This window comes from Strix uralensis, chromosome 1 (assembly GCF_047716275.1).
Source record: "Strix uralensis isolate ZFMK-TIS-50842 chromosome 1, bStrUra1, whole genome shotgun sequence".
Classification (NCBI taxonomy): Eukaryota; Metazoa; Chordata; class Aves; order Strigiformes; family Strigidae; genus Strix; species Strix uralensis.
In genome coordinates, this window is record NC_133972.1 from 123673374 (window position 1) to 123699912 (window position 26539).

A 26539-nucleotide genomic window follows, 5' to 3' on the forward strand; every position below is an offset into this window, starting at 1 on the left:
ATCAACAGTTCTCCCTTGACTGCAGTGTGCCATCACTGCTCCCTTCACCTCCACAAGGAAATGGAAAATAAAAAGTCTTATTAAGGAGTCATCTGGACACACACCTTCTTCATTCACAATCCAATAAGGTAGTAGGTCCAAGCTGTAACAGCCATGCTCATATACGTCTCACAGACCACAAACCAGACATGTATTAAGAACTATTGGTATCCTGAACAGCATGCATGCGCTCATTCACAAGAACACATACAGACACATCTAACCCTTGGACATTCCACTATGTTTCCAAGAAATATGAAATAAACTAAGGCAGTACACTGAACTTCTAGAGATTAATATTTGCTAGTTGAACTGCGTGCACATTTTTTATTTACAGTACGTCAGTTATACATACAAGAGATAGCATGTTACGCCATGGTAAAGATAACTAAATCCAAGGACTATGACCTGCAGTATTTTGACCTTAAAGTTTCTGTAAAAATGACAAGCTTAATTTGTTATGACAAATTCTACCTAGCTGAGTATACAACTCATTTAAATCAAGAAATGAAGAAACCTTTTCTGAATGCCTTCTCTCATCAGCTAAGGTTTTTTCTTCAGCTTGTAAACAAATTCCCTTTTCAAAAAAACCCAAACCAACCAAACTATAAATAATGACACACCCTCAAAAGAACATCAAAGCCACAGATTACTGAAGTCAGTTTACAACTGCTATTTGTTCTAAACACATACGAGCTCTTAATTTACCGTTAAATATAACCTTTGATGTTAAAAGTGAAACTTAGGAGAGTCAAGTGACTCATCAGCAGGTTTTATCCAGCACTGGTTAATAAAGCAGTAAGCTGGGAAAAAAAAAAAAAAAAAGCTGATTTCTTTAAAGAATACCTTTCTTATCAGTTTCATACAGCTTCAGTGCATGCAGCTCAAGTATTGGGAGATGAATTTTAAACTCACCCAGAAAATCTAGCAGAGATAATAGGTGGCAAAGAACCTTAAGTTAAACTTCTCCCACGACTATATAAAAATATCTTAGAATACCAAAATACTGTACTCAAACCGTTTTTGGAATGCGGGTTCTGGTATCTGCTAGATATAGTACAAGGGAAGTCCTGCTTTGAAACAATACTTACTAACCTTGTGCCAAAGTCACTGCAGAAAACGTTTCAAGTTGCACTAGCTCCGACACAAACGCCTCAATAAACGCTCAGATTAAAGCAGTCAAACGATCTCCGTCCTTCCCTCGCACGCTCCGATGGCTCGGCGAGATGTATCTGTGCTCATCTCTGCCTTCTCCGCTTGACACTGAAGGGTTCATCCCAATGTCAAGAAGGGAAAAAACAACCCACCCAAACCCAACCCATCACGCACGCTACATACCGCGGAACCGACTTGGGGCAGGCGGCCGCTCCCAGGCCCCGCCCCGCGCGGCGGGGAAAGCCGCCCCGCCTGGCAGCGGCGGCGGCAGCGGCGGCAGGAGCAGCGGCGGCAGCAGCGCCCGCCGGGCCGGGCCGCGCACCGGGCGGCCCCTTCACCCGCCGCCAGGCCGCGGGCTCGGGCGGCCGCCACGGCGGGGCGCGGCGCGCGCTGCCCCGGGTCCCGCCGAGAAGGAGCGGGGCGGGGGATGGAGACGGGGCGGAGGAAGAACCAACCCGGGATAGCGGGGGGGCAGTCGGCTCCCGGCCCGGCTAAAAATGGCCTGAGGGGCCGAGCGCCCCCCCGCCCCTGCCCGGCCCCCGCCCCGCCGCCGGCGCAGGGGCTCCTGCCCGCCGCTCTCGGAGCGGGACCCTCCCGCCGGAGCCGCGGGGTACGCGGGTCCCAGGGCCCGCCCCGCGCGGAGCCCCGCCGCAGCGGATTATTTTTGGAAGCTCCCCCGCCCCGCTCCCCTCCGTGGCGTCACAGCAGCCCCCGCCGTGCGGAGCGGCGAGGTCACGCCTTCGCCGGCACGGTGCTGCGGCCCCCCCTCCCCCGTCCTCCCGGAGCCGCCGCGGGCCGCGCCCCCCCCACCCCCCCCGCCCGAACCCGGGCGCGCGCTCTCCCGCCGCCGCCGGTCGAGGCGCGCGCCCAGCCCTGCGCAGCGGCACCGGGGGCGGCGGGGGGGGTGGGGGGAGAAGCAGCGGACAGATGGAGCGTTTGGATACCACGCTCCTGCACCATTTCTAACGCAAGGGGAAGAGTCGAACCCTTATAGCTTTTTTTTTTTTCTTAGTGCTGTATTAGCAGTTTCATTTGCATATTTCACAATTATGCTACGATTTACCCAGCACGGAGATGGGCAATACTGAACAAAGTCTTCTCTAAAAGGCAAAAAAGCGCATTCACTGTGGGTACCCTTCCTGAAGTTAGCAGCCTCTCCTCATGAGTCAAGCAGTGGCTTCTGGTATGCTGACAATTTAAGTTAGAGGGAAAAGAATTCTCCTTAAGGAGGCAAGATAGAAAGGTACCAAGCCTGAGAAAACGTTCCCTCTAGAGAACCAGACTTCACAGGACATGCGCAACACAGTTGAAGGGCACTGTGAGCCACTCATTCCTCTCTACTCGGAGGAGTCATACCAGGGAGTCCCAGTCAGACAAGCTGCAGTCAAACAGTCCAGCTGACCACAAAAGAGACTCGGAGACAACAGGACAGGCAGGAAAGAAGCTTTTAACTTATTTTGGTAGAATTATCCTTCCTGAAGGTAAGTTAACAGCAGCCAATTATTACCAGAGCAGAGCATTCATGGCAGTTGTTCCCAAACATTTACAACACCTAAGCCCTAACTTCATTATTGAGATCATAATCAGAAGAGAAACAAACACTAAAAAAAGATATTTTTTTAAAGAGTATTTTAGACAAGTTTTTATATTGGAGCTTGATATTTTAGAGTTACACTTTACTATTCAATACACTTGGAAGGAATACTAAAGCATTTAATTGGGGTCCTATCATGTCCTAATGCAGAACCCAATGTACTGCTTTTGCAATGCCAACGTAACTACAGTCTAGAAATCAACACTGAATAACAGAAGAACAGGGCCCTGTCTCACAAAAGACAAACCCACAGCATTTGGTTTTGTTAAGAACAGTAATGGCTCAAGGATCATAACTTTTTGGAAAGGTTCAAGTCTTATGAAGAGATTGCTGCTGTCATTTCCCTTATGAGCTTATGGTGTCTTTAAAAGCCTGCATTATATTCTGGAATTGCAGTAGTTTGAAGTTTAAAAATACCAAGACACAAAACTCTCCAGGATCACATCATCTCTCTGTCATGACCGATTGATTTCACTAGCTATGATGGAAATTCAAGTTCACACCTCAGCCTATCCCTCTGTGCCCAAATCTATGTGCTTCTACATTAAAATAAGGCCTCTGTAACACCTACTGAGACTGTTCAAGTTCAAGTAAGGTGAAATTACAATTTCACCATATGTTTTGCCATACTCCACTCTGGAAAGCTATTTTAGTCTGGCTTCAAGCAAGATGCCAACACAATTAAGGAATACTAACTAACACTACACACCCACTGTTGTAACAATTTCCCCCTCACCCACAAATGGAACTGGCAACTTTAATATTAGATTAAGAAAAAACTCAATGTAAAAAAGCAATGCTTGTTTCACTCTGCTAGAGCTTGACTCAAGTAAGTCTAGAAGACTCGTGACTAGAGACAAAAAGGCTTGGAAAGGAATAAAAAAAAAAATCTTAAACCAAACCTAGACAATAGAGCCAGTGTTTGCAGCTCACTGTTAGATAACTGGAAGACTAACAGCACCAACACAAACCTCATTTTGAAACACAGCTTACTGATGACAAGAGCCTAACTGAGGGAGTGCTGTTACCACAATACAGGAAGACGAGTTTATTCCATGGCACCAGGGTATCTTCAAGAGGGGAGAAAAATACCAGATCTCCCACCCCAGGAATTAGCAAGTTTGACATATATTCCCAAACTGAAGCATTTGCATTATGTTTAACACCACGCAAGATATTTGTCACTGGGAAAGCCAGAAGTTCAACAGATAGCATTCGCACACCCACTAAGCACATGGTCTGAAAACCAAATTCAGAAGCAGTATTGTTCAACACTTCAGTTAGCCAGTACAAAAAGAGATGAACTTTCTCAATATTTTAACCTTCAAATCAAAGCAACTGCTTTATTGAATTCAAGCATTGTTTGAACACTACAAGCAGTAGTTTGTAAGCAAAATCTGTGTCTCTTCTGAACACTCAAATACTAAAATTTTTTGTAGAGGAACTCAGCTACTCTTTCTCTAGAGGCAGGAGTTTTCATCACATTCAGTATGCAAAAGGATAGCTTACCAACAATATGAAGTTTTATGGGTTTGTGTATTTATTTTTTTAACAGGTAAGCAGGGAATAGCAAAATATACTAAGCTATCCAACCCTCTATAGACCCATGCAGCACAGTACATACCCCTTCTTGCTTTGTGAATAGGTTAAGGCAGTCAGCCAGGGCCTCACATGTTTCCTGGGATACTTCAGAGACCACATCAACTTTTTGCAGGAGGGGAGAAGATATTCCTGAAAGCACAAAAGATTAGTAGCATTAGGGGACACTGTAAACTACATGATTCTTTTAGTTATTTTTTTTAAGTAATACAGACATAACATTCATATTCTAAAGGAACACTGGTGATCTGTGTGAGGAAAGGGCAAGCAAAAGTAGCACTGAGGGAACTTATGTTCTTTGTTTTGCATCCTTTCCCTAGTACTGATATAAATGGAACATGAATGGATCAAGTTTCTGTTTCAGCATGGCTTAGAAAGCAGAGGTGGTAAGCTATAGCAGCGAGACACTGGAAAGTGACTAGCAACAACCTTGTTTTAACCACTTTCTACACTTAAAAGCCTCAGAGTTGCCAGGTGACAGAATTCAAATACATGGGATACTGCACTGGTTTAATGTAAATTAAAGTGAGAAATGTAGCTTTTCTTGCCTTCTGCCATGGTATTATACAGAAGAGAAAAAGCTTACCACACTGCAGCTGGAGATTTAGGTTTGAAAAAATAGATGGGGAGTTACAAGGACACTGATCAATAAAAGGGGAAGGAGATCTTATTTTAATGGACTCGTTTCTTAGATAAGTTGTACAGCTTGCAGAGCAATGCCATCTCATATCCTGACTTCTGTGACCACTTATAGAAGGGGCTACATGTCTAGAATCAGCAGGAAACCATGATAAATAATTTCTACCAGCTGATTGTGTTAAGTTCATCTGAAGTTTTGTGATGTGCAGCAATTCCTCAGAAGTCAAGCAAACCATTCTCTCAGGAAGCATGCTTGTTGCAATTAAAATAAGCATTCATTTAGTGACCACAGACTCCAGGATCAGTTGACACCATTTAGTAACACGGGTGCTTCAAGTTGATGTCACACCAATAAAGATTAGGAGGTCCAGCAGTGGCAGTTCTTGAATTTATTTTGCAACTTATACTGCTTTGTGCAGGACAAGATATCGTGCATATCCACACATTAATTATTGTCTTGGATACCAAAGCTCACTACTGACTGGAATTAGGAATCTCTACTTAACAGCAGCTATCAAGAACAGCTAGTGCCTCTAGAAGGAGAGGCAGCACACAACTTTATTTGCAATATATGCATAAATCTCAGTGCATAAATTGAGATAATAAATCTCAATTTAAGATGCATAAATCTCAACGATACCTGGATTTAGAATAGCATGTTGAGACCGTTAGGGAGAGAATTTTAAATATCAGGTCTCAAGATAGCCATTCTTCTATTACTCAAAAGCTTTTAGGAGAAGTTCCACATGGAGGGATTTTCAACTCAGAAATTTGCATTCTTCTGAGTCAGAGGACTTGAATACTTTAAAGAAACCACGTTAACCCAATGTGAGAACTGGGAGAGCTGCAGCAGTTTTCTGTTGAGACCTACAGAGGTTATACATGAACCCAGGAACAGTTCACTGACCCATCGAGTTACAAACATTCATTGGGAGGAAAATAGGAACTTACTACTGCTACCAGCCAAGACTAGCAGTTTCTACAAAAGAGATAGTATCTGTTTTTGCTTTACTAAGGGTTTTGGTTACTCAAGTTGTGTATTTTTTTAAAAAGTGAATGTCCAAGCTGGTTCTTCAGGTCAGCAATATGGGGTCAGAGAAACTGTCCCTACATCTACCAAAGGGAATTTATCCACCTTATACTAATTTTCAAACTGCTTTTTTGTGAAGAATTCTGTTTTACTGTGTTATTAATTTCAAAGGCTTCCCAATAAAACTCATATGTATTATGAAGCTTTACTTTTCTTTGTGAAATAAAAATTCAGTAAAAATTCAGTTAGTGCAAGATAGGTTAACATCACACAGTAACTTACCCCAGTAGCATATGGAGAAAGAGCTGTATTTTAGACTCCTTTTGGGAAGGCACAGGGATGGAAGAGAAAGAACTTTTTTCCTCCAAAACTGCTGTTCTATTACAGACTACGGATCTGTACAGATAAACAACTTGCTCTCTAGTCTGAGCTTCATAAATTTTAGTCACAATATGTAACTAGGACTCAGGTTCAAAGGAGCAAGTTGGATGTTCTTACAGAACTCTTATGTGTCTAGTATGTGAGCAACTTCTGTACATGGTTAAGGCATTAAATGAAACAAGTTCTAATCTCTAACAGCTTGATGCCTGTGCTATTTTTTGGCAGTTACGCTGCAGAAGTCCAGGTACATGTTAAGAACTATTATTTAAAATGAAGCCTGAGAAGTTCAAATCTAGCATAAAACTCAAGGCAGAAGTCTGTGGAATATATCCCATCACACCATGCCTCCAGTTCCCTGTGTAGTTTGTGATCTCACAAACTTCACATCCTCATTATCATGCCTCAGCTTTCATAGTGTTTCTACTCACTACAAGACTTTTTTTTTTAAGGAGAAAGCTACAGTAAGACAACTAGTTCTTTGTACCTGTCAGAGGACACTTATGCTCTGCAACAAGCTATCAACTACAGATCTTTTTTAAAACCTTGAAAGTGAACCCCTGTTATATTCCTACAATACTACTCAGTAAGTGTTATATCTAAAGGCAGTTTCACTACATTTACAGCCACTAATAAAATTTCTTTCAATCAACATAGTTGTTTCTCCAAATCTTAAATCTTAGTAATTACTGTATGCTACTTTGAGTCTTGTTCAACGAGGAGCACAGTCCTGTATTTTCAGGCTCCTGAAAATTTAATTTCAGTGAAATTAAAGCATGTGTTGCTTAAAAGAAAAAAAAAAAAAATCAGTTGCCTGGTAACAAACTGCATTTTAGAAGAGTAAGTTTTACCTTTTGTAGTGTCCAAAGATTTAACCATTGCAAGAAAGTCTGAAATCTCTTTACTGAGTCTTTGTTGGCATGCTTGTGCTTTCTGAAAGACAGCAAGGATAGCTAGTTCAGAAGTGCCTTGTTCTAAAGGAAGTGTATATTTAGTCTCTTAACTATACTGAAATTTTAAAATTTGCACAGAATTAAATCTTAACAAAGATTCCCAGTGACAGAGACTGATACTTTAAAACTGAAAGAAATTAAGTGAAGTACCTTCAAAGACACACAAACAAACAGAAGATTTATGCACATCATATTGCTGACTGGCTTTTAAATTAGCATAGCAGACCAAACCCCAAAACTATGTTGTATGTACCGCTTTTGCATTTTTCCCCCCCTTCTTATTAAAAAGTTTGAAAACCCAGGAAGAGCCATTTTTTGTTCTTTGACAAACCTAAGGCCAAAATAAGCAAACGCATAGGTTAACTGATGTACAGCAAGTACAGTGACATACAGGAATCCACCCCAAGATCATATTCCAAGCCTGCATTTGAACTTTGAGACTGTTATCTATTAGATAATACTATCTTCTTCTGTAGGCTGCTGGGAACTGCCAGCACCAGTTATCCTCCCGTCTCTGTTCCACCATGAGCTACTTTGAGTTCTTGTACCAAAAGGTATGGTGCAAGCCACTTAGAGTTCAGTCGCATGAAGATTTTTGTGTTGCAGTGTCAACTTTCCCTTAAAGTAAAAGATTTTAGAAGCATATGTATGGCAAAAAGCAAGAATCACAGGCTGAATGCTAGATTTGCCAAGGAAGACTCATTTTCATCGCAGGTCTGAGCAATCACTGTACAACGCATCTAATGTGACCTGAGCCGTTAAAGGATCATTTCTAAGCCATTTCATCACCTGTTTTGTAGAAGTAAAGCTCGCTGAACTTTAGCTTTGTTATCCCTCAGTCTTGCTGTCACCAACTACAGTACACAAGGCTCCCTCTCCTGGCTGGAAGTCTCAAGCAACTTCCTACCTTGCAGTAGTATTGGTAAAACTGAAAACCACAACCCTGTAGCTATAATAAACGTGCCATTTTATGCATACAGTCCGAATAGAAATACATAACAGTAAGCAATGCAAATACAAGAAGCATTAATGCATCCATGGGATGAAAGAATCATTACTTTTGGCCAAAAGTACACTAAAGTATTTCAGCACAAAACAGTACTAAATCTGCAAGAGCCTACATGCATGAGACAAGTACTCGGTACATACTTTCAGTGTAGCCTGTAAGTCTGTAACAGATACTGTATCATCTTCCTCATCATCACTGCTCAACTGTTCCTGTGTGCAGTAATGAGTGCTATATGCAGAGTGGTCTTCTATTGCTTCCAGCCAACTCTGAATGGAAAAAAAAGTAGTTAATACACATTTCAAAGGTCATCCCCAGAAGGCAACAACATACAAGCAAAAGAAAAAATTAAATTTTCTATTGACGCGAATAAGATATTGATTATTAAATGAGACACCTTAATAAGTGGAAAATAGATTGCTAAAAATTTTAACTTACTGAATATGAGATACTCTGTGGTCAGAGACTTAATTGATTAAACTTTAACCCACCCTTTAGTCTATCTGAAGTCACATTAAAAAAATTGCATCGATTAAGAAAAGACTGTAGGGAATATATTTTGCATCTTTGGGTTCCTGTTCAGACAGCAAGGTCCCTGTGACAAAGTCTGCTTTCTTATGCATGGCAAACTCTGTACAAAACCTCAAGTGCTATCATAATTAAGAGGCAGATTCTTTTCCTGTTCATCGAATCACAGAGTGGCTGAGGTTGTCAGGGATCTCTGGAGGTCCCCTGCTCCAACCCCCCCGCCCCCCCCCCACCCGCTCAAACAAGGCCACCTAGAGGTGGTTGCCCAGGACCATGCCCAGATGGTTTTTGAATATCTCCAAGGATGGAGACTCTACCACCTCTCTGGGCAACCTGTGCCAGTGCTCAGTCACCCTCATATTTTTTCTTACATTCAGAGGGAACCTCCTTTGTTTCAGTTTGTGCCCATTGCCTCTGGTCCTGTCAGTGGGCACCACTGAGAAAAGCCTGGCTCCGTCCCTCTTCACACCCTCCCTTCAGATATTTACATATATTGACCAGATCCCCCTGAGCCTTCTCTTCTCCAGGCTGAGCAGTCCCAGCTCTCTCAGCCTTTCCTAGCAATAGAGATACTCTGGTCCCTTTAATCATCTTAGTGTCCCTTTGTTAGGCTCTCTTCAGTATGTTCGCATCTCTCATAGTGGGGACCCCAGAACTGAACACAATACTCTAGCAGCCTTCACCCCTACTTCATCTCTACTTAGTACACCTATAGAAGTACAACAGGAACTACACTATGAATAGCCCTAAAACAAAAAGGTTTTCCTCTTGTTTCAGACCCACCTTTTAAGAAAATATAATTTGTTAGGTCATCTGGGAGAATGGCTAAGAGTAGAACGTACCATTAAATATTCTTTTGTTTGGAATACTCAACTATGAAAGAAAGTGAAATAGAATAAAGTTGCTATAGAAATTTACCACATGGAGAAGGAAAAGAGGAAGTTACACTATGGGTCATAATACAGGCACAGAACTGGAAAACAAGGTGTCACTAATTTTATAGAACAGAATGACAATCTATCCATTTTTGCTATTTAGCCTATAGTCATGCTAAAAGATTCAATATCTGCACATATATTACCAAGTCCTGATGATCAAGATACTGAACCCACGACTAATGCATCCAAGTATGGATAGCAAGTATGTAAATTATTAATTACAGAAGTTACTACATTTTAAAGTCTTTGATAAAGAGTCATATTACCTCTCTAGTTTGAGAAGGAAGGCTATTTTTAGGAATCTTGAAACGATGAACAGTGTCATCAAAACATCTGACAGAAAAGAAGCAACAGTCTGTAGATTTTACCTAAAGCAATGTGGAGAAAACACCAAATTAGTATGATGAATCAGTAAGGCAGGAAATTACTCTTAACTCAGAAGTTTTTGTCTCTGTTTTGATGCAAAACAACTATAGTTTACAAAAAGCTTGGTCAGAACAGTTTTGCAAAGTGTGCTGTCTCGCACCTTAACATGATGAATGAGAATACAGAGGTTCTTTATGTCAAAATATTGTATTTGCATATTTGCAGCACTTGATTCAGCCAAAATCTCAGCAGTAGTACAAGATCACCAATATTAAAGAATATGTAGATATAGAAAAGTGAGAATCACTTTTCCTATAGTAAGAAAATATATAGCTGTAGTTTAACTTAACTTGTGGTGCCAATCTATAGAACTAGGAGAGGTTAGTTAAAGAAAGTGTACTGAAATTATCTGAAATGCATTTTTCTTAAACACTTTATCTTCCTGTATATTATAAATGGCACTTTGCCTGTTCTTCCTCTGTCTCTTCACCCCTTCCAAAAGGGAATACCACAAGCTTAACAGAATTTAAGAAAGTTTTCCAAAAGTCACCTGCAGAATTGATCAGTTCTCCAACTGAGATCAGCTTAAGTTACACAATCAGTCACAAGTAGCCAGTGACAGCTAAGGAGGAACTAGAGCTTTGCTATTCCGTATCACATGACCCAAACAGTTGTTTTGCACAACCGAAAAGGCATGCTTTTAGGAAGTCTTGTTTGTTTCAATCTTTAAGACTTTGGAAAGAAGTGAAGGAGCTTTATGGCCACTTTACATATAAGGATAGTTTGCTTGACAAGAACCAGCATTTCTTGCAACAGCACAAGGTTTCTCCCTGTTTTATAACAATGGCATGCTTACCAACCCAGCTGAAGTTTTCATTGTCTAGGTATGGAACACCAACACATAAAAAAAAAAAATAGTCATTTCACTTCCTACCGTGCAGACAGCTTGTGTTAGATGCTTGCATCCCTGACGATGATCATTATTCACTGCATCAGCTCTTTGAAAGAAAAAGAGATTTAATGAAGTGAAGATGGGAATTATTTAAATCGCTTTTCAGAAATTTAAACAGAGAACTTACTGTCTCCGATACCAGGAAAGGACTCCATGTTCTAGAACTATCCAGTAGAGTTTCCAACCAAAAAATCGTGAGCTCTAAAAAAAGAATTAAAAGAAAACACAACAATAAAGGCCAGACAAGGTTAACAGCTGAAGAGTACATCTGATAGCTTGAAGGCTATTACATAAAACTGGCAGTCATTAGGAAAACGTTTTACGTTTTATGTATCTTGGTGATCACAGCAACCTGAGAGTACTTTACAATTACAGTGCTATTCTCTTTTTTGGAAATACCTAAAGACAAGTTTTGTTGAGCATGCTATTCAGTTGGAACTGAAATACTAAGATGCTGCATTTTTTAATATTACAGGGGTTGTTATCACCACACAATTCTACTTTATAAAATCAAACAAGAAATAAAACACACAGATATCCAACTACAACATTTTACCTTTTCAAAATATAGTACATAGTTCTGGTTTAAAAACTGCTCCTTATATTACAATCATGAGTGAATACATAGGAAAATATACACTGAAGAAAACTTCAAAGATTTCATTAAGAAATATAAAAATTAAGCATTTATGAAGAAGATTCAGAAATATTATTTTTTAACAAGGGAAAAAAGATTCACTTGACTATCAGAGCAAAACAAGCTTTAAACAACCATTTGACTGACATCTTCCCTCTAAGTTTTAAGATTTCCAGAACACGGTGAACTTGTGACAAAATATTAGTCACAGATTATTAAAGATATTGTATTAGTCATAGATTATTAAAGACATCTATTCAGGAAAGAAAAGAAAACCCCACACATTTTGCCTGCCACACAGACCAGGAACAAAGCCTTACCACAGTGAAGCTTTGTCACAAAAATTACCAAGAACTGATGAGAGATTTTAGGGACTAATGTTAAGATCAGAGTGCCATGAATCTAGGAACTGCTCCACCACACAGCCCATCTATAATTTATCCAATATACTTGATTAAAGTCAAATCATTTAATAAATGTATTATTGAAAAGTTCCCTCATTCATCAACTCTCACTTAAGTACAGAAAAGGACATATTGACATACTTTGAGATTTTACAAGCTATTTCAGAAAAGGAAATAAGACGTACCTTCCATAGTAGACCTTCGAATCGTTTCAGGGGTTTGTTGATAACCTGCATAGAAATTAAAACTCATGTAGGAAAAACTTCAACTAGACAGCCTTGGCATTTTAAATGGATACAAAAGTTCCTACCTTTCCAGTTTTACCTCCCAGTATCAGTTTCATTTCTGCACCTTGTGCTAGATCAAGGGGTGTCTGATCTGTTTAGTAACCAAGACAAGGCATGAGAATTTGATGCAAATAAACCTAGATGTACTTAACTTAAAAAAATCTGACACTCTGTTTACCCATTAAAGTTTGGTCTCACAAACATCTATGTTTACTTTCAACTGGGGAACATTAGCTCCTTGGGGGCAGAAGACTAAAAAGGCTCTAAACTTTAGTGCACTGAACTGTCCTTCGGAGTTCTACTAGCCACAGAGAGGCCTTTGTTCTTACTTGTTTTTAGCTCTTCATCTATATAAAACAGAACATTCACAAATATCAAGATAGAGGCATCTTTAATCAGATGACAAGTACACAGTTTGCATAACATCTGCATAAAGTTTTCCTGGATTTGCTTTCATTAAAAGCCTTCTTCTGAAGAGTCACTTTGTCTGGGCCACATCTTCAATCTTATCACTTTTTTTGTTACCTGTGCTCAGTGTTTAGCATCAAGAAAACAAAAGCCAGGCACATTTCATGGTTAAGACAGACAGCAGGAAGATTTTCTATAAATGGGAAAGTTTGGAAGAAGTATTTTGCTACAGTTCCTAAGTCTTCTGCAATTTAGTCAGTGTTGGGATTCCTTTATTATGATACAAAGCTTTTAAAGCACTGTAAGGTTTTCCCTGAACATTGAGTGCTATGTCACATAGCTTATAGAAGCTATTAAATGTCTGTCTCCTCTTAACACGTTATGCACTTTAATTTAGTACTCACCATTTTTGTTTCTTATTTTAGGATCTGCTCCATTTTTTAGAAGTTTCAGCGCACAGTGCTTATGGGCACGGTATGCTGCACAGTGCAATGGTGTGTTCCCCATCTGATCTGTACAGTTGATATCAGGTGGTTTGGGCTTGTTCAACTGGAAAAAACAACGTTTTGCTTACTTATCAGTTTTCATCCCTCTCCAGATGCCATGTTCATTCTTTTGAAAGATAGCTGTTCCTAACTAGGATGCTTCAGTGTAGATCTGGCAACAAAGAGGGCGTATAGCAAGTGTTATGAGAAGGGCAAGGACTACAACAAGCAAGCAAAATGTTCAGCTAGAGTAAGAAACTTCTCAGTGTTTTGCTTGCTATACACCTTCCACCTCTACTACACAATATCAAAACATTTATCTTACTCAGTTGCACAGTGCCAGAGAGAGTTGTCCAGCATTGCAGTTCAGTCATTTATATTGCTAGAATGGCCTTGTGATTCTACTGCCAAAATCTACTGTTCTCTGTAGAAGACTCCCAGGCACAGTCTGAAAGTTAGCACAGGCCAGGGCTAAATCCAGAACAGGTTTGTGTGGCCACCCTGTTTCAGAGAGTAAGAACTTTGTACAGAAGGGTGGCAGGCCTGCCAGTCTCAGTGACAGCCATCCTAGGCCATTTAGAAGTTCCCAGTATAGGCAGTCTGCTACACAAACAGTTTTGCTGCATTCTGAAGTCTATTGTGGGAATTTAAAAAGTTACAACTACTATGTAACTGAGGAAAAAACCCCTGAGTTTTACTTGGACGCAACAGAAACGTATTGAGAAACTGACCCCATCAAAGAGAAGGGTCATTAGGCATGACACTACTAACCACCCTAAAATACCTCTACACTTCTACTCAAATATGTGGCTACTGGATGGGTACATGGGGGTTGGACTAGATGATCTTTAAAGGTCCCTTCCAACCCAAACTATTCTATGGAATATCAACCATTATAGTTAAGCTTCTAAGCCAAAGGGGACTGCCTTAATAGAAAGGCTAAGTTACTGTTAAGCACTCTTAGGAGACTACAGTTAGAAGTATGACAATTTTGAAGAAACTCAGTTTAAGCCTTCTGCATTAGCCATATGCTATCCTAGAGAAATCACTTCATAATAACAGAATTCCTATGGCAGCAATTTAAATTAGCATCATCAGTGACCACCCTAAATGCGCTTCCGAAATAGTCGTATAAACTGCTACAACTGTTATTTACAGTTCAACTGAAAAGAGAACACAAGTCAAAAAGAGACAGCTTGTGGAAGTACAATCTCATTAATACTGAGGTCAAATACCTGAGGATTCCTAGCTTTTAGCTCTGTTTACATCTGCCTTAACGCTGACTCCTGACTTCTTGCCTCCACACCTTTTAAGCCACATGCCTGTGCTTTCAGCAGCTTATATGTTGTTACAAGGCAATATTTTTAAGAAAGTTTCATGCATCAACTCACTGAGCTAAAACGGTCTCCAGTCATTTCAGTAGATGTACAGTATGTTTTTTGAGAACTCACAGGAAGAATACACTGGTTTTGCCTTAAGTAGACTAAAAAGCCTGGGTTAAGACTCAGCTACTGAAGATCTAGCTTTTAGTAGCAAAACATACTATGATCTAGTGAGAATCTTGACAAAAAAGAAGCACAGAAGCCACCACTACCATTTGACTTCAAGAAACTTCAATAGAAGGAGCAGTTGTAAAGTTAAAGTGCATGCAGGAAAAGAAGAAAAAAATGGTCTGAAGTCCAATTAGAAAGTTTAGAGAAACCGCACTATTAAATTCTCTCTTCCAGAAAATTGTGTTACAATATGTTCTTTTTTTTTTTTTGGTAAAAATAATCAAAGTAAAGGAGAATTGACAATAAAATAAGTAACTGTCACTCTGATCCAAAAGCAGGGTAGTAGAGAACAAATTCTGGTGTGTTAGGTCTTCACAATAAGAGTAGATGTAAGCAGCTACGGTTTCATGAGCATTAAAAAAAGATACAATAGGAGCAGAAAGGCCTGAAAATCAGTAGGCAAGGTATGAGGAATTCTCAAGATAAAACGCAGTTCAGAAGAGCTACACAAATTCTCCACAGAGGTATTAACCTAAGGGTAGGAAAGTCAAGGAGGTTTACACCATAGAGCTGTAAGTGGAGAAAGTTCTTTGGACTTCCACATGAGTCAGAGACGTTTTAAGATTGTAATTAAATGGTCACAGATCCAAGTACTCACTGAAGGATTCCGAGAAAAACCTGTTATGAGTTGACTTAAAAACTGCCTTGGAGTCAAAAACGTGGTAAGTACTTTGAAAAGTTTTAGAGGTCAATGTATAGCTGTCCTCACATATAATGGAGCTCAATGATACTAAATATTTTTTAAAAATCACTTAGAAAATGTTTACAGGAGAGTTACAGGCACATGCATGGTTACATGCCACATGAGAAAAACCACAGTTCTTTAATGACAGATTTCTATGAGTCACCTTTTTCTAATTTCTTCCACATCAGTTTAAGGCTTAGTCAGCAACAAATGCAGAAAGTATTACAAATTACAAATTACCAGAATCAAAACCAGATCACTTATGCCAGTGTAATAATTACAATTAATACAATCATGACAGTGTATTAATGCACTATTCTTCCACATCTTAAGTGCTGTGTACAGCTCTGTTTCTCTCTCCGTTTCAAAGAGGACAGTTCCAAGAAGTACAAATAAGAATTACAAGGATGACCAAAGATTTAAAAACAGTTTCCACACAAGGACGAGTTAGAAACCCAAAAGCTCTTCAGACTATAAGAGATAAATTTAGAGGATGGAAATAACAAATTTTGAATAGGTGTTCACTCTGGCTTCTAGGCAGAAAAGTAAAGAATGTCAAATTTCTCAAAATACAAATCTCACATTTGTGAATTTTCCATTAGAAGTATTCAGACTGCTTTGATGCCTTAAAAGGTATTACTAAAGGTGCTAACTAGGTAGAAAATGTTCCATACTGCAGGTCTTTCCTCCAAGGAAACTCTTCAGGACTCTCAAAAGCTTGAGTTCAAACATTGAGACCCTGCTTCAAAACCCATCTGGATATGGTACTGGACAACCTGCTCTAGTTGACTCTGCTCTGCAAACAGGAGTTGGACTTGATCATCTCCAGAGGCACCGTCCAGTCCCAATTCTTGTGATTTGCTTCTCCGACAGCCTTACCATGCCATGGTATTGTTCAGCTTGCATTACTATGAGCATACACACGCACATATGCACAGTTTTCAATTCCTGCTCAGCTTGAAATTGTGTTGTGCAGATGACTGTCCATTAAAAACTACAGAGACTTCAGCTGCTATGGATGCTAACAACAAAAGCTTACTTTCAAGATTTAAAATAGGCCATACTGTGGTGAAAATGTAAGCACCCATGATATTAAGGTATCCACAAAAACAAACAAGCTTACATCAGTAGATCTAGAACCATTACACTCCTATTTACAACTAGCTGAAGAGTATTCAGAAACATGAAAGGAGATGAAAACCACTGTTTTGCAGCCTCCAACATGGAGGCTGGAAAACCCTTGAGGGTTCAACACCTTATCAACACAATACGGTGCACGGTACTAATATTCTGAAGTCACAGCACTCTGAAATGCAAGGGCTAACGTCTGGTGCTGTTACATTAGCATTATGGCTTGAACCACTTGACACAAAAGTATAAGAAGCACTTGAATTCTTACCAAGGCAGTCAGTTTCCCTGTTTCCCCTTCTCTTGCTGCTCCTAAGAGTTCTTCTTCCAGTTTCCTTTCTTGTGTCCTTTCCACTGCTATTTAAAAACCCCAAAATTTAAGGTCAGTGTCAATAAAGTAGCAAGTATACATAAAGTACAGCATTCAAGAAACTATATCAAAAAACATAGAGAAACAAGAGTTTCTAGTATTATTTATTTGGGACAGGTATAAATGGAATATTTATTCAGAAAAGTCTGTGTCAGAGCAAAAATATGTTCGAAACATGTGATATCTGACAAGATGTCTGAGCATGTATAGACAAGCACATATATATGCTGCTGTTATTATTTTGTAAACACTTACGACCCAACCCCACTCCCTACTAAAAGAGAAAACAGGGGAACTACGTGACACTCCCATCAGATTTTCCCTGTGTTCTTTTCAGTTTCTCTTCTACTCTTCCTATCATCCTACAGGAATTTTATTCTTTAACAATCCAGTAGATGAGCAGCAGAAAGGACTGCTAACTGTGCACTTGCATGTAGAATCAGAAGCAAAATCACTTTTCACGTATACAGTCTGTGGTATTGGACACAGAGCTTCAGCATTATTTAGGGGTATCCCATAATAATACCAGGAAGCACCACAGTTCTTGAACTCTCCAAAACTTATTATAAGCAGTGAGCCTATGTAAGTATTTGGGACCACCATCTCCCTCACTTTCAACACCTGTGAGGCAACAGAGGAAATAAGGGGAAGGGTTTTTACTTTTTTTTCCTTTTGAAATAACCTCTAAGACCACAATAGCAAGTCCTAAACTTGATCTAAAACTGGGTCACCTTTGCAAACTGTTCAGAATTTTGATCTTTAATGATTTTGTTGGCACAAAGTCACTTACTATTGAGTTTTTCCTCTTCCAGTGAGCTAAGGCTTTGACTGCCATGTATCATTGAGAGCTGTAGCAAGGATTATCCCAGCAGGAGTGAATAGTTACTTGGAATAATGCTATTGACATTCATGATACTTAACTCTCCAAGTCACTTCCAGACATATTGGGAAAAAACCCCCAACTGTCAGTACTGCAGACAAGAACCAAAAACTATTAACTTTTTTCTTTCTAATGATCAAATTTAAAAAGAAAATTCAACTGAGCTTCTGTAACTTGCAGGAGAAAGTCAGCTTTAAAATGTACAAGTGTTGAGAAAAAAAAAAAAAGGCTATGACCTATTAAAATTACCTTCCAACATATTCCTTATGTCTTTATCATGAGTAACTTCTTTTGCAGTTTCTCCACTCCCATTAACAATAGAAGTATCAGCATTATGCTGCAAGAGTAACATCACCACCTCCTGGAAAACAATTCGAAAAACACTGCTTATCTATCTCTGTTACAGCAAGGCCACAATCGGGCTTTCCAGCTATTGACATCCTGTAATATGAACTGTATAACAGCTTCTCACCACTGCTGACTTATGAAAACAGGAAGGGATGTTTTAGAGAGATTGAAGAGTGGGACTAACTGCAACCTTCTCTCTCACATGACTCAGACTGACAGAACTAACAGGAGATTAGTTAGAGCTGAACAGACTCTCTCTGATTTAAAAGCTGGTATAACTGCTGTGAATGCTGAATTTGACAAATAAAAATAGTATGGTTGGCTCTTCTGATAAGAGACTAAGTAGTAACTTCTTTGAAAGGGCCAAGAGGTTATCCATAGAGGTAGTACTAGTTTGGGAATGATGGTGGCATGTGGGGAACAATCAAACTAGTCTCAAATTACAGGCCTATAAAAAGCTCTTTAGTTATAGTTTTCTATGAAGAAACAGCACTTCCAGACACCAAATGAACCAGTGTGTCCTAATTTACAGTTTTCTTCCCCTCCAGAAGCCACTAAGATTAAAACAATGTGGTTTTTCTCTATGTAAATATGCAGTTGTTAGGAGGAACAACCCCTACTCCTTTTACTGTGTCAAACACTCCAGGTACAAACACAAAAATTAATCTGTTGTACTTTAGTAGCAGATGAGAGATCTTTACACTGGTTTCCACACAGTAATTAGCACCTGCAGCCAGAGGTAGTGCTGCTTCAGCATTTTCTCTGACACACAGCAGAAGCAGAACAGAAGCAACATCAGTTAGTTATACAACTGATGCACAGTGCTACAGTGGAAGACGACTACTATTTCTCCATCTGCAGGCAAAATCTTTGCCCACAAAAAGCAAAAAAAGATATGACAAAGTATACCAAGGAAAACCATGGACCAAGTCTTCTCCCATCTTCAAGAAAAGATATTTGTACCATTTTTTTGTTTTGGACAGTTATACCAGCTAGGCAGTATGCCTAGCACTTTTGAACACACTGTTAACAAAGCAGATAGTAAGCCATTTTTAGACACTGTAAAAAGCATCTTTAAGTGATCTTATTGTTAATATTTCCTTAATAACTCTATGATTGAGGCTTAAAAAAAAAGCCAACGTACTTTACCTTACGTCCTGTGAAAGCTGCACGATGGAGTGGAGTGTCCCCCATGTCATTCAGCACATTCACATCTGCACCAGCCTAAACAGGAAGACCAAAAGACATCTGAGTGTCCTTCCAAGAAGAACTACATAGCTATTCCCCCTGACTGGGGGGGGGAAAGAGGAGGATAGGACACTAATGTAGGCCTCATGGCAAATCAGATCAGGACTGTAGTACAGTCATCCTGGAAACAAAGATAAAATACATATGGAAGCTTCATAACCAACATTCTATAAACCACTTCAAAGAGGAAAAGCCTCATGCATTTTTTCCAGGCATCTCTGTCACTTTCAAGGCATAGGGAAGGTAAGTTTAACGCAGAGGTGGGGGTGTTTTTGGTTTGGTGATTTTTTGTTTGCTGGTTTTTTGTGTTTGGGGAAAAAAACCCCAGACAACTTAATGAAAGAACTGCAGTGGTACTATATAACAGGCATACATATATTATTACAGATGCACACTCAGTAGCACCAGCCTCCTGGTGCTCCTGATTTAGCAAGTGGTGTTCTCTCTAGGCACCTATTGCTGTTCCTCCCCTTGAAATGAAAACTTCCATGTCAGCATTAAGATGATACCATCTGAAATGTAACTTCTCTTCTCCCTTTTCTCTTCTACAATCTTAGTCTTGAATCTCCCTTCCTCTTATCACACACTTTCTTCATCCCATACCTTTTATCTGAAAGGAAGACCACTTACCACACTGCACAGGCACTGTTCCAGGAAACCAAGGAATCCTATCCTTCCCTCTTTAAGCTTTTCTTCTACACTGCTTTACCTAACCTCTCAAAGGGTCAGAAAGAAGGCAGGACATATTTAACTGCATCACATACATTTAGATCACATAATTTAGCCAGGTCACTGTTGCCTGCCTAAAGTTAACTGATGAACCCAACTCTAGCTCCAAAGTTGTTTCTCTGCACAAAATCTAGGCACAAGTACACAGACACTTACATATGCTTAGCTTTCAGAGGTGCACAGCCTCCTTTATTATTTGAGTCATTCTAAAAAATCCCCTTTCAAGACCCCTATCAGCAAAGAAGAAAGCACAAAGTAACATACACTCTTCCTACTCTGCAAGTGTTGACAAATGCATTAAGTGACAAAACTTTACCTTTTGCTTTAAGTAGCCCTCTTGGATTGAGGACAGCATTATCTACTGAGCAAGTGTGTAGGCTAGAGAAGAACTTCTCAAAGGAATCTCAACTTTGTTTCCTGCTTTAGAGTCATGATTAGGGCTGGTAGCCTTTATTCCGAATGAAATTCAAGTTTAGATTAGCTACATTTGTATTCGAGGCTGTTCAGCATGTTCCTGTCATCTACAGCAAAATCTTTCAAACATGAATAGGCTATAATACAGTTAGGTTTGGTTCAAGACACCCTGAGAGCTGATGGTAAAAAAATAAACTCAGAAACAACTGCAAATGCAGTGCAGATGTGACTATGAAGATACAAACAGGTCAGCTTTGACAACAGAGGTTCATAATTTCGAAGTTCATCACACAGTTCATTATTTCAAACATGTTAAAAAAAATAATGAGTCAAACTATGTTAGCCTGTGCCTGGAAAGAAACACACACAGGTTACTTTGCACAGAATTCTGGACGTAATTCTATGCACAGTATACAATTAGGTAACAGATTTTTTTTTTTTTATTTGAAACATTTTAGCCTTTCCTACAACTCAGTAAGTGAAATTCCCTAAAGCATATACTTTGTGTACTACAGGAAGCTAGATCAGGTCCTTGAAGCTCTTACATTACTAGTATCAGATGCTGGCTTACTATATGCAGATAGCCACTAGGCTTGAAAAAGGCTGAAGCTTTCATGAGTGCATACCTATATACTGCACTTTAATTCCTACATTCAGGTGGTTACACAGACAAACATGCATACTCCATGAGAAAGACAATCTGACAAAGACTGTTCAGAGTATCAGCTGTATAATACTGTATAGACTTCCGGTATTATTTAGGGCCCCTGTAAACTGGGATGATCTGAATACCCCAACTATTCCATTCCTTAGTTTTAACAATCAGTTATCTCTGTGTTACGTGCAGATAAAGTGTGGGAGTGGCTCTGCCTCTCTACAAAGCTACCTTCTATCATAAAAACTTGAATAAATACTAACTGCTTCTATCATCACAAAATTTTCTGCCTTACATACAGAGGCACGTAGAAACATACCTTCAGCAAACCCTCTACCACAACAGCATGTCCGAAGTAACAAGCAAGGTGAAGAGGTGTCCAACCCATATTAGATTTACTCCTGCCTAAAAGACAAAACAGGTAAATTAAGTTTTGGTCACACAATACAAAGATGATCTTGTCATGTGCTTGCAGGTTGGCACGGATGATCATTCTCCACAGCAACAGAGGAGAAAGCAGGCTGGAAGCATCAATACTATTTACGTCATCTGAATTACTAAATCAGGATGCAGCTTGAGAATATTAAATTCAAATTTACAAAATCTTTCTGGAAGAAGAAAGTCATGTAGTCTGATGGAGAATAAAACTTTTTGTCATGCAATACCTTGTTCTTCAACAGTAGCAAGAAGCTTCAGTTACTTTCATTCACTATGACAATAGCACGTACAAGTATACATTTTTCTTCTTTATCAAAACACTGTTTGGTTATTTTATTTCCTACACACAAATGAGAGGTAGGACAACCCATCTTCCAAACAGAGGATCCAAAACAAAACAGGTGGGATGACCTAATTTTTTTTGTCGTCTTATGCTAGTATTCATTTTTAATAAAGACAGCCTTACTAAGTATCATGATTTGAAATCTTTGTGCACTGTAGACCTCTTGTACCATCTACAGCTCTAAGCCTCTGCAGGAATGATAAGCATAGGCAGAAAGCAGGCACAGAAGTGACCATGCAAAGGAAACTATGATTTATGCTTTAAAGAGCATTTAAAGCATGCCCTGGAGGACTGGCTGTGTGAATGAAATTTAAAAATGGCCCTACAATCACTTTTTTAAAAGCAAGATATTAAACCGTCAGCGATTACTAAGTTAACAACTCATGTTACTTTTCAATTGTAACACTCAATCGTATTAAGCAAAGCAGATTTGTGCCTTGTTTTTACTAAGCAACAGACCCACAGCATTCTAAGTGTCACCTAAAAGCTATCATTTTGTATTTGGAAGCAAAATGAAAATGAGGCATTAGAAATTGTACTGCCACCATTAATTTTTCCCCTTTCATGTATCCTCAAGCATTGAGGCTTGGAACATGCACAACACAAGTTTGCCCTGAGGAGACAAGACATTAGTACAAGGAAAAAAGACAACTGCTTGGTCTTGCAAGTTCATCATTCTTTCTGCTCTCATATTACAAACTAACATTAGAATGTGGTTCACAGCTGAAATATTTTCACATTTCTTCCAATTGTTTCCAGCTAACATTTCTGCCCTTTACTGGCAATTTCGTTTGTTATTTAATTCTCTTTCTTCTCAACTCCTTCTGTTGTTCCATCCCCACATTTAATACCTTCTTCTCACCCCAGTTTGGCCTACAACAGAGTTCTTGCCCTATGTGACTGATGGGCAGATGGTACCACAGAAGATAAATACTGTGTGAATCACTAACTCTGAGGCTATGTATGCTGGATAACATACTAAACGGACATCATTCATCCCTCAGTCTAATAGGGAAGAAGGTTCTTTCAAAGAACACAAAAGAGGTCTAAGTTGTACTGAATTCATACAGTTAGCCCAAGACAGTCATTAGTTACAGCATTAACAAGACAGTGCTGCTGCCAAAGAATTTGGTCATGATGAAAAAAAGTCAGGAACCTGTCCAGATTTGTAGTTCTTACTGAATAAAGTGCCACAGGCCCTTGTTCTGCATCCACTCGGAATGTTTGCGTTTCTGATGTTAGCTGACAAGTTACTTCCCAAGCTCTTGAGGTGTTTGTTACTTCTCTTCAAGGTGACCACAGTGTTTGCTCTTTTTTTTATTATTTCAAACCAGGACATCACTACGCTGGGGAGAATGGAAGCATAAGTAGAACTCACACAACAAAAAAAATTCCCCTACCCCTCCCACCCATTTCTTTGCTTCAATGCCAGTTAACTAGTTTAGAGAATGGAGACAAACTATGCAGTCATTTCCTGGTTGTGGTTTGCTAGGCTACAGTGCAGTCATTCAAATGGGTATTTTGCCATAACACGTTACTGACCATTGACCTTATTTTACAGTTTTCTTACCCTGTGAAGTCCTAGATATTCTATTTTCTTGTATTTAAGGAGAATGAGCCAACATAGACAGCCCCAGAAAACATGATCGTTTCAGATGAAACCCAGGTTTAGTGCTGTTTTAATGTGGATACCTTCTTTTAAAACCACTGAACTGAGAAAATCGGAAATGGAAGTTCACATCATTTGGCTGGATTCTCATCAAGCAAGTCTTGCTTATCTGCAAGTGTTGACTGGCTAGAATCCAGTCACAACAGAGCAAGTACAAGAAGCCTGGACTTACTTTTTCTTCCTTCACTTTGGCTGAAATTGGGATGTTGTTGTCAGACTGCACACTTGTGAATCCAGACTACAGCCTCAGATAAGCTCACCCTTGGAAAGGCAACAGGTTTTACAAGATGCTGAAGGTAGGTTTTGATACCCAGGCACATAAATGTGTTGGACTTATGTCTCCCAAGGCACACTCTGGGGGAAGTTTACACTACCTCCAGTACAGCCTTCCACCTGCTCCAAAAGTACTTTATTCCAAGCCAACTGTCATTGCCACATCAGATGCAAGTCCTGAAGGAACTGCTACACCATTGAAGACATTCCCCATACCCTGACTTTCTAGGGACATCTGATTATCCAGAAGGTAATGACAGAAGGACAAGAGGCTGTAGGGAAGAGAAGGAAGATTGAGGGTTGCAAAAATTCAGTTACAGTCTACAACCTCCATTTTAGTTAATTATCATGTGGTTATGCAATTACTATCTGGCAGTACCTAACAGATCAGGATTTGCAGCAAGACACAGTGGTTTTGCTAGTGAGGAGGCAGAACGGCAGGGGTAGTTATACTGCAGAGGCTGTTTGGCCTGAATGTCTTAGGCTATTTTCAGTGGAGTACTCTATGGAGCAGAGTCACTGAAACAGTCGGTCTCTGAAGAGTGACTGTGGAAGAATAGAGCTTTAACTCTGAAGTTTCACACAACCAGAACAGTTCCCCCAGAGAACACTTTAGTTACACTTCTGTGTCCTCTAACATTTAGGAGAATCAGAACTTATAAAGCAGATAATTCACTGTGTAGAGATTCCATATTCAGGATTATTTTGTTTAACCTAAACTATCACCAGCATGTTCCCTCCAGCTTCCCAGACCTCCCATTAGCAAGCATGTATTAGCTGGCTGGCCACGTACTGCTAAACTGGAAGAATAACAGCTAAGCACCATCTTTCCCTTCATTAGCTGAGTCTCTTCTATGCTGCAGACTTTCACAATACTAACACTTGACTTTGCACAGGAATGCTGACCAGAGAACAATTTGCTTGATATAATACACAACTGCAGATTATGTCATTTCATTATGTTTTGTCTTCAGATTATGTTTAAGAACACATCTGAGAAAGCTCTGAAATCTCTTCTAAGCAGCAACTTCTTTATGGGTACTGTTGCATGAATCTTAACGTACTTCTATTCCAACTGTTTAGGCACTATACACACACTGTCATGAATATTTGCAAAGGACATACTTGAGAGGGGGGAGGACTTCAACTTTGTTGAGCTCTGTCTAGTTCCCCTTTAAATTATGAACTAGCTGCCTGAAGATGAAGTAGCAAGGGTTTGGGTTTTACAACTTGTTTTTCTGAAGTGAGCACATTAACTATTGGGAAAACACAGACATGGCTGAGTAGTCAAACAAAAGGATGAGTAAACCCATGATTAAGAGTGAGACTTGGGAAAGGGACAGAGCTTGTTCAGATAACAGGCTTCCCTGCTCTTCAGGGCAAGGTGTTCCCTCTGTCATGGCTGAGAGGAAGCACAGTTGCTCTCTCCCACTGCAGGACCATCTTCTCAGTGCTGCCTAACAGTTAAATGCTGAACAAAGAAGTACCAGTCTCTGTAGAAGGAGGGGGATAGACATACACTTTTTTTAAGTAACAAGAAACACATGTAAATACAGAGAAATACTACATGAATGAAGAAATAGGGTGGTCTGCAATTGCTAGCAAGCTTGCAAATCCAGCCCCAGTTTGAAGTTTCAGTGCTCAGCAAGCAAGTTGCTTAGCCATAGCTGTGTTCGCTATGCACATGCAAAACTTTAATGTTGGCCAAAGACCCAGACCCAGATGAATGGCAGTTTTACATTCTTTTCCCAAGTAACCTAGTATACTGCTAATGGTAAAAAGCATACATTTGTTCTAACCATCCCTGCAAGCGTCAAGAGATGTAGCTGCTCCAACTACACGATAATGAAACGTGATTTTTTTTTTTTAATTTTTTTATGCCCACCTAGCAGAGCACAAATAAATGACCTAACCTTCTCTACAGTCATAATGGAGGCTCTTTACCTCCCTGAACCATCCCCTAGCACCATGGTCCGTTTTGTTTAGTGTTATGAAGCTCCAAAGTTGGCATAAGCATAAGCACAGGCAAAACCTTTGTTTCGTTGATGCTTCTAGGAATTACTGAGTCTTTCTGTATGTTACAACCACCTGTACTCTGCTTTTATGATCTCTCCTGTATGCAAGTATGGCCTTAAGTGACAGGGTAAAAGCAGCTGTTTAAGTGTTTTTTTATTACTCTACTGAGCACTCCAAAGAAAGCAAGATGATACTATACGTAATAGTTTCACTACATGTGGCTTCAACAGTGAGATTACAAACATTTCAGGAATACTACTAACCTTTACAGTTGATATCAAAGCTTATTTCTCCTCTGTCCATAGTATCCAACAGCTGTTTAACTTCCTCAGCATTTCCATTTCTAGCATCATGGAGAAGCTGCTGCTCTGCTTCAGTACTCATCTCTAATA

The 26539-nt window shown here is 39.7% G+C and overlaps 1 protein-coding gene across 3 annotated transcripts in view; it reads right to left on the bottom strand.

Annotated features, from left to right (window-relative positions):
* The window catches only part of OSBPL1A (oxysterol binding protein like 1A), a 76598-nt gene that overhangs the window by 44543 nt on the left and 5516 nt on the right, over positions 1–26539 (bottom strand). For all 3 annotated transcript variants that reach the window (XM_074879686.1, XM_074879698.1, XM_074879708.1), the window contains 14 exons: positions 26411–26533; positions 21728–21813; positions 19512–19586; positions 18264–18375; positions 17036–17121; positions 13318–13462; positions 12529–12596; positions 12404–12448; positions 11305–11378; positions 11160–11223; positions 10126–10227; positions 8537–8662; positions 7286–7367; positions 4413–4519 (listed from right to left, as the gene is read on the bottom strand). In XM_074879686.1, the coding sequence (XP_074735787.1) occupies positions 4413–4519; positions 7286–7367; positions 8537–8662; positions 10126–10227; positions 11160–11223; positions 11305–11378; positions 12404–12448; positions 12529–12596; positions 13318–13462; positions 17036–17121; positions 18264–18375; positions 19512–19586; positions 21728–21813; positions 26411–26531 (1293 nt within the window). In that variant the 5' untranslated portion in view covers positions 26532–26533. The remainder of the gene's footprint in view (positions 1–4412; positions 4520–7285; positions 7368–8536; positions 8663–10125; positions 10228–11159; positions 11224–11304; positions 11379–12403; positions 12449–12528; positions 12597–13317; positions 13463–17035; positions 17122–18263; positions 18376–19511; positions 19587–21727; positions 21814–26410; positions 26534–26539) is intronic.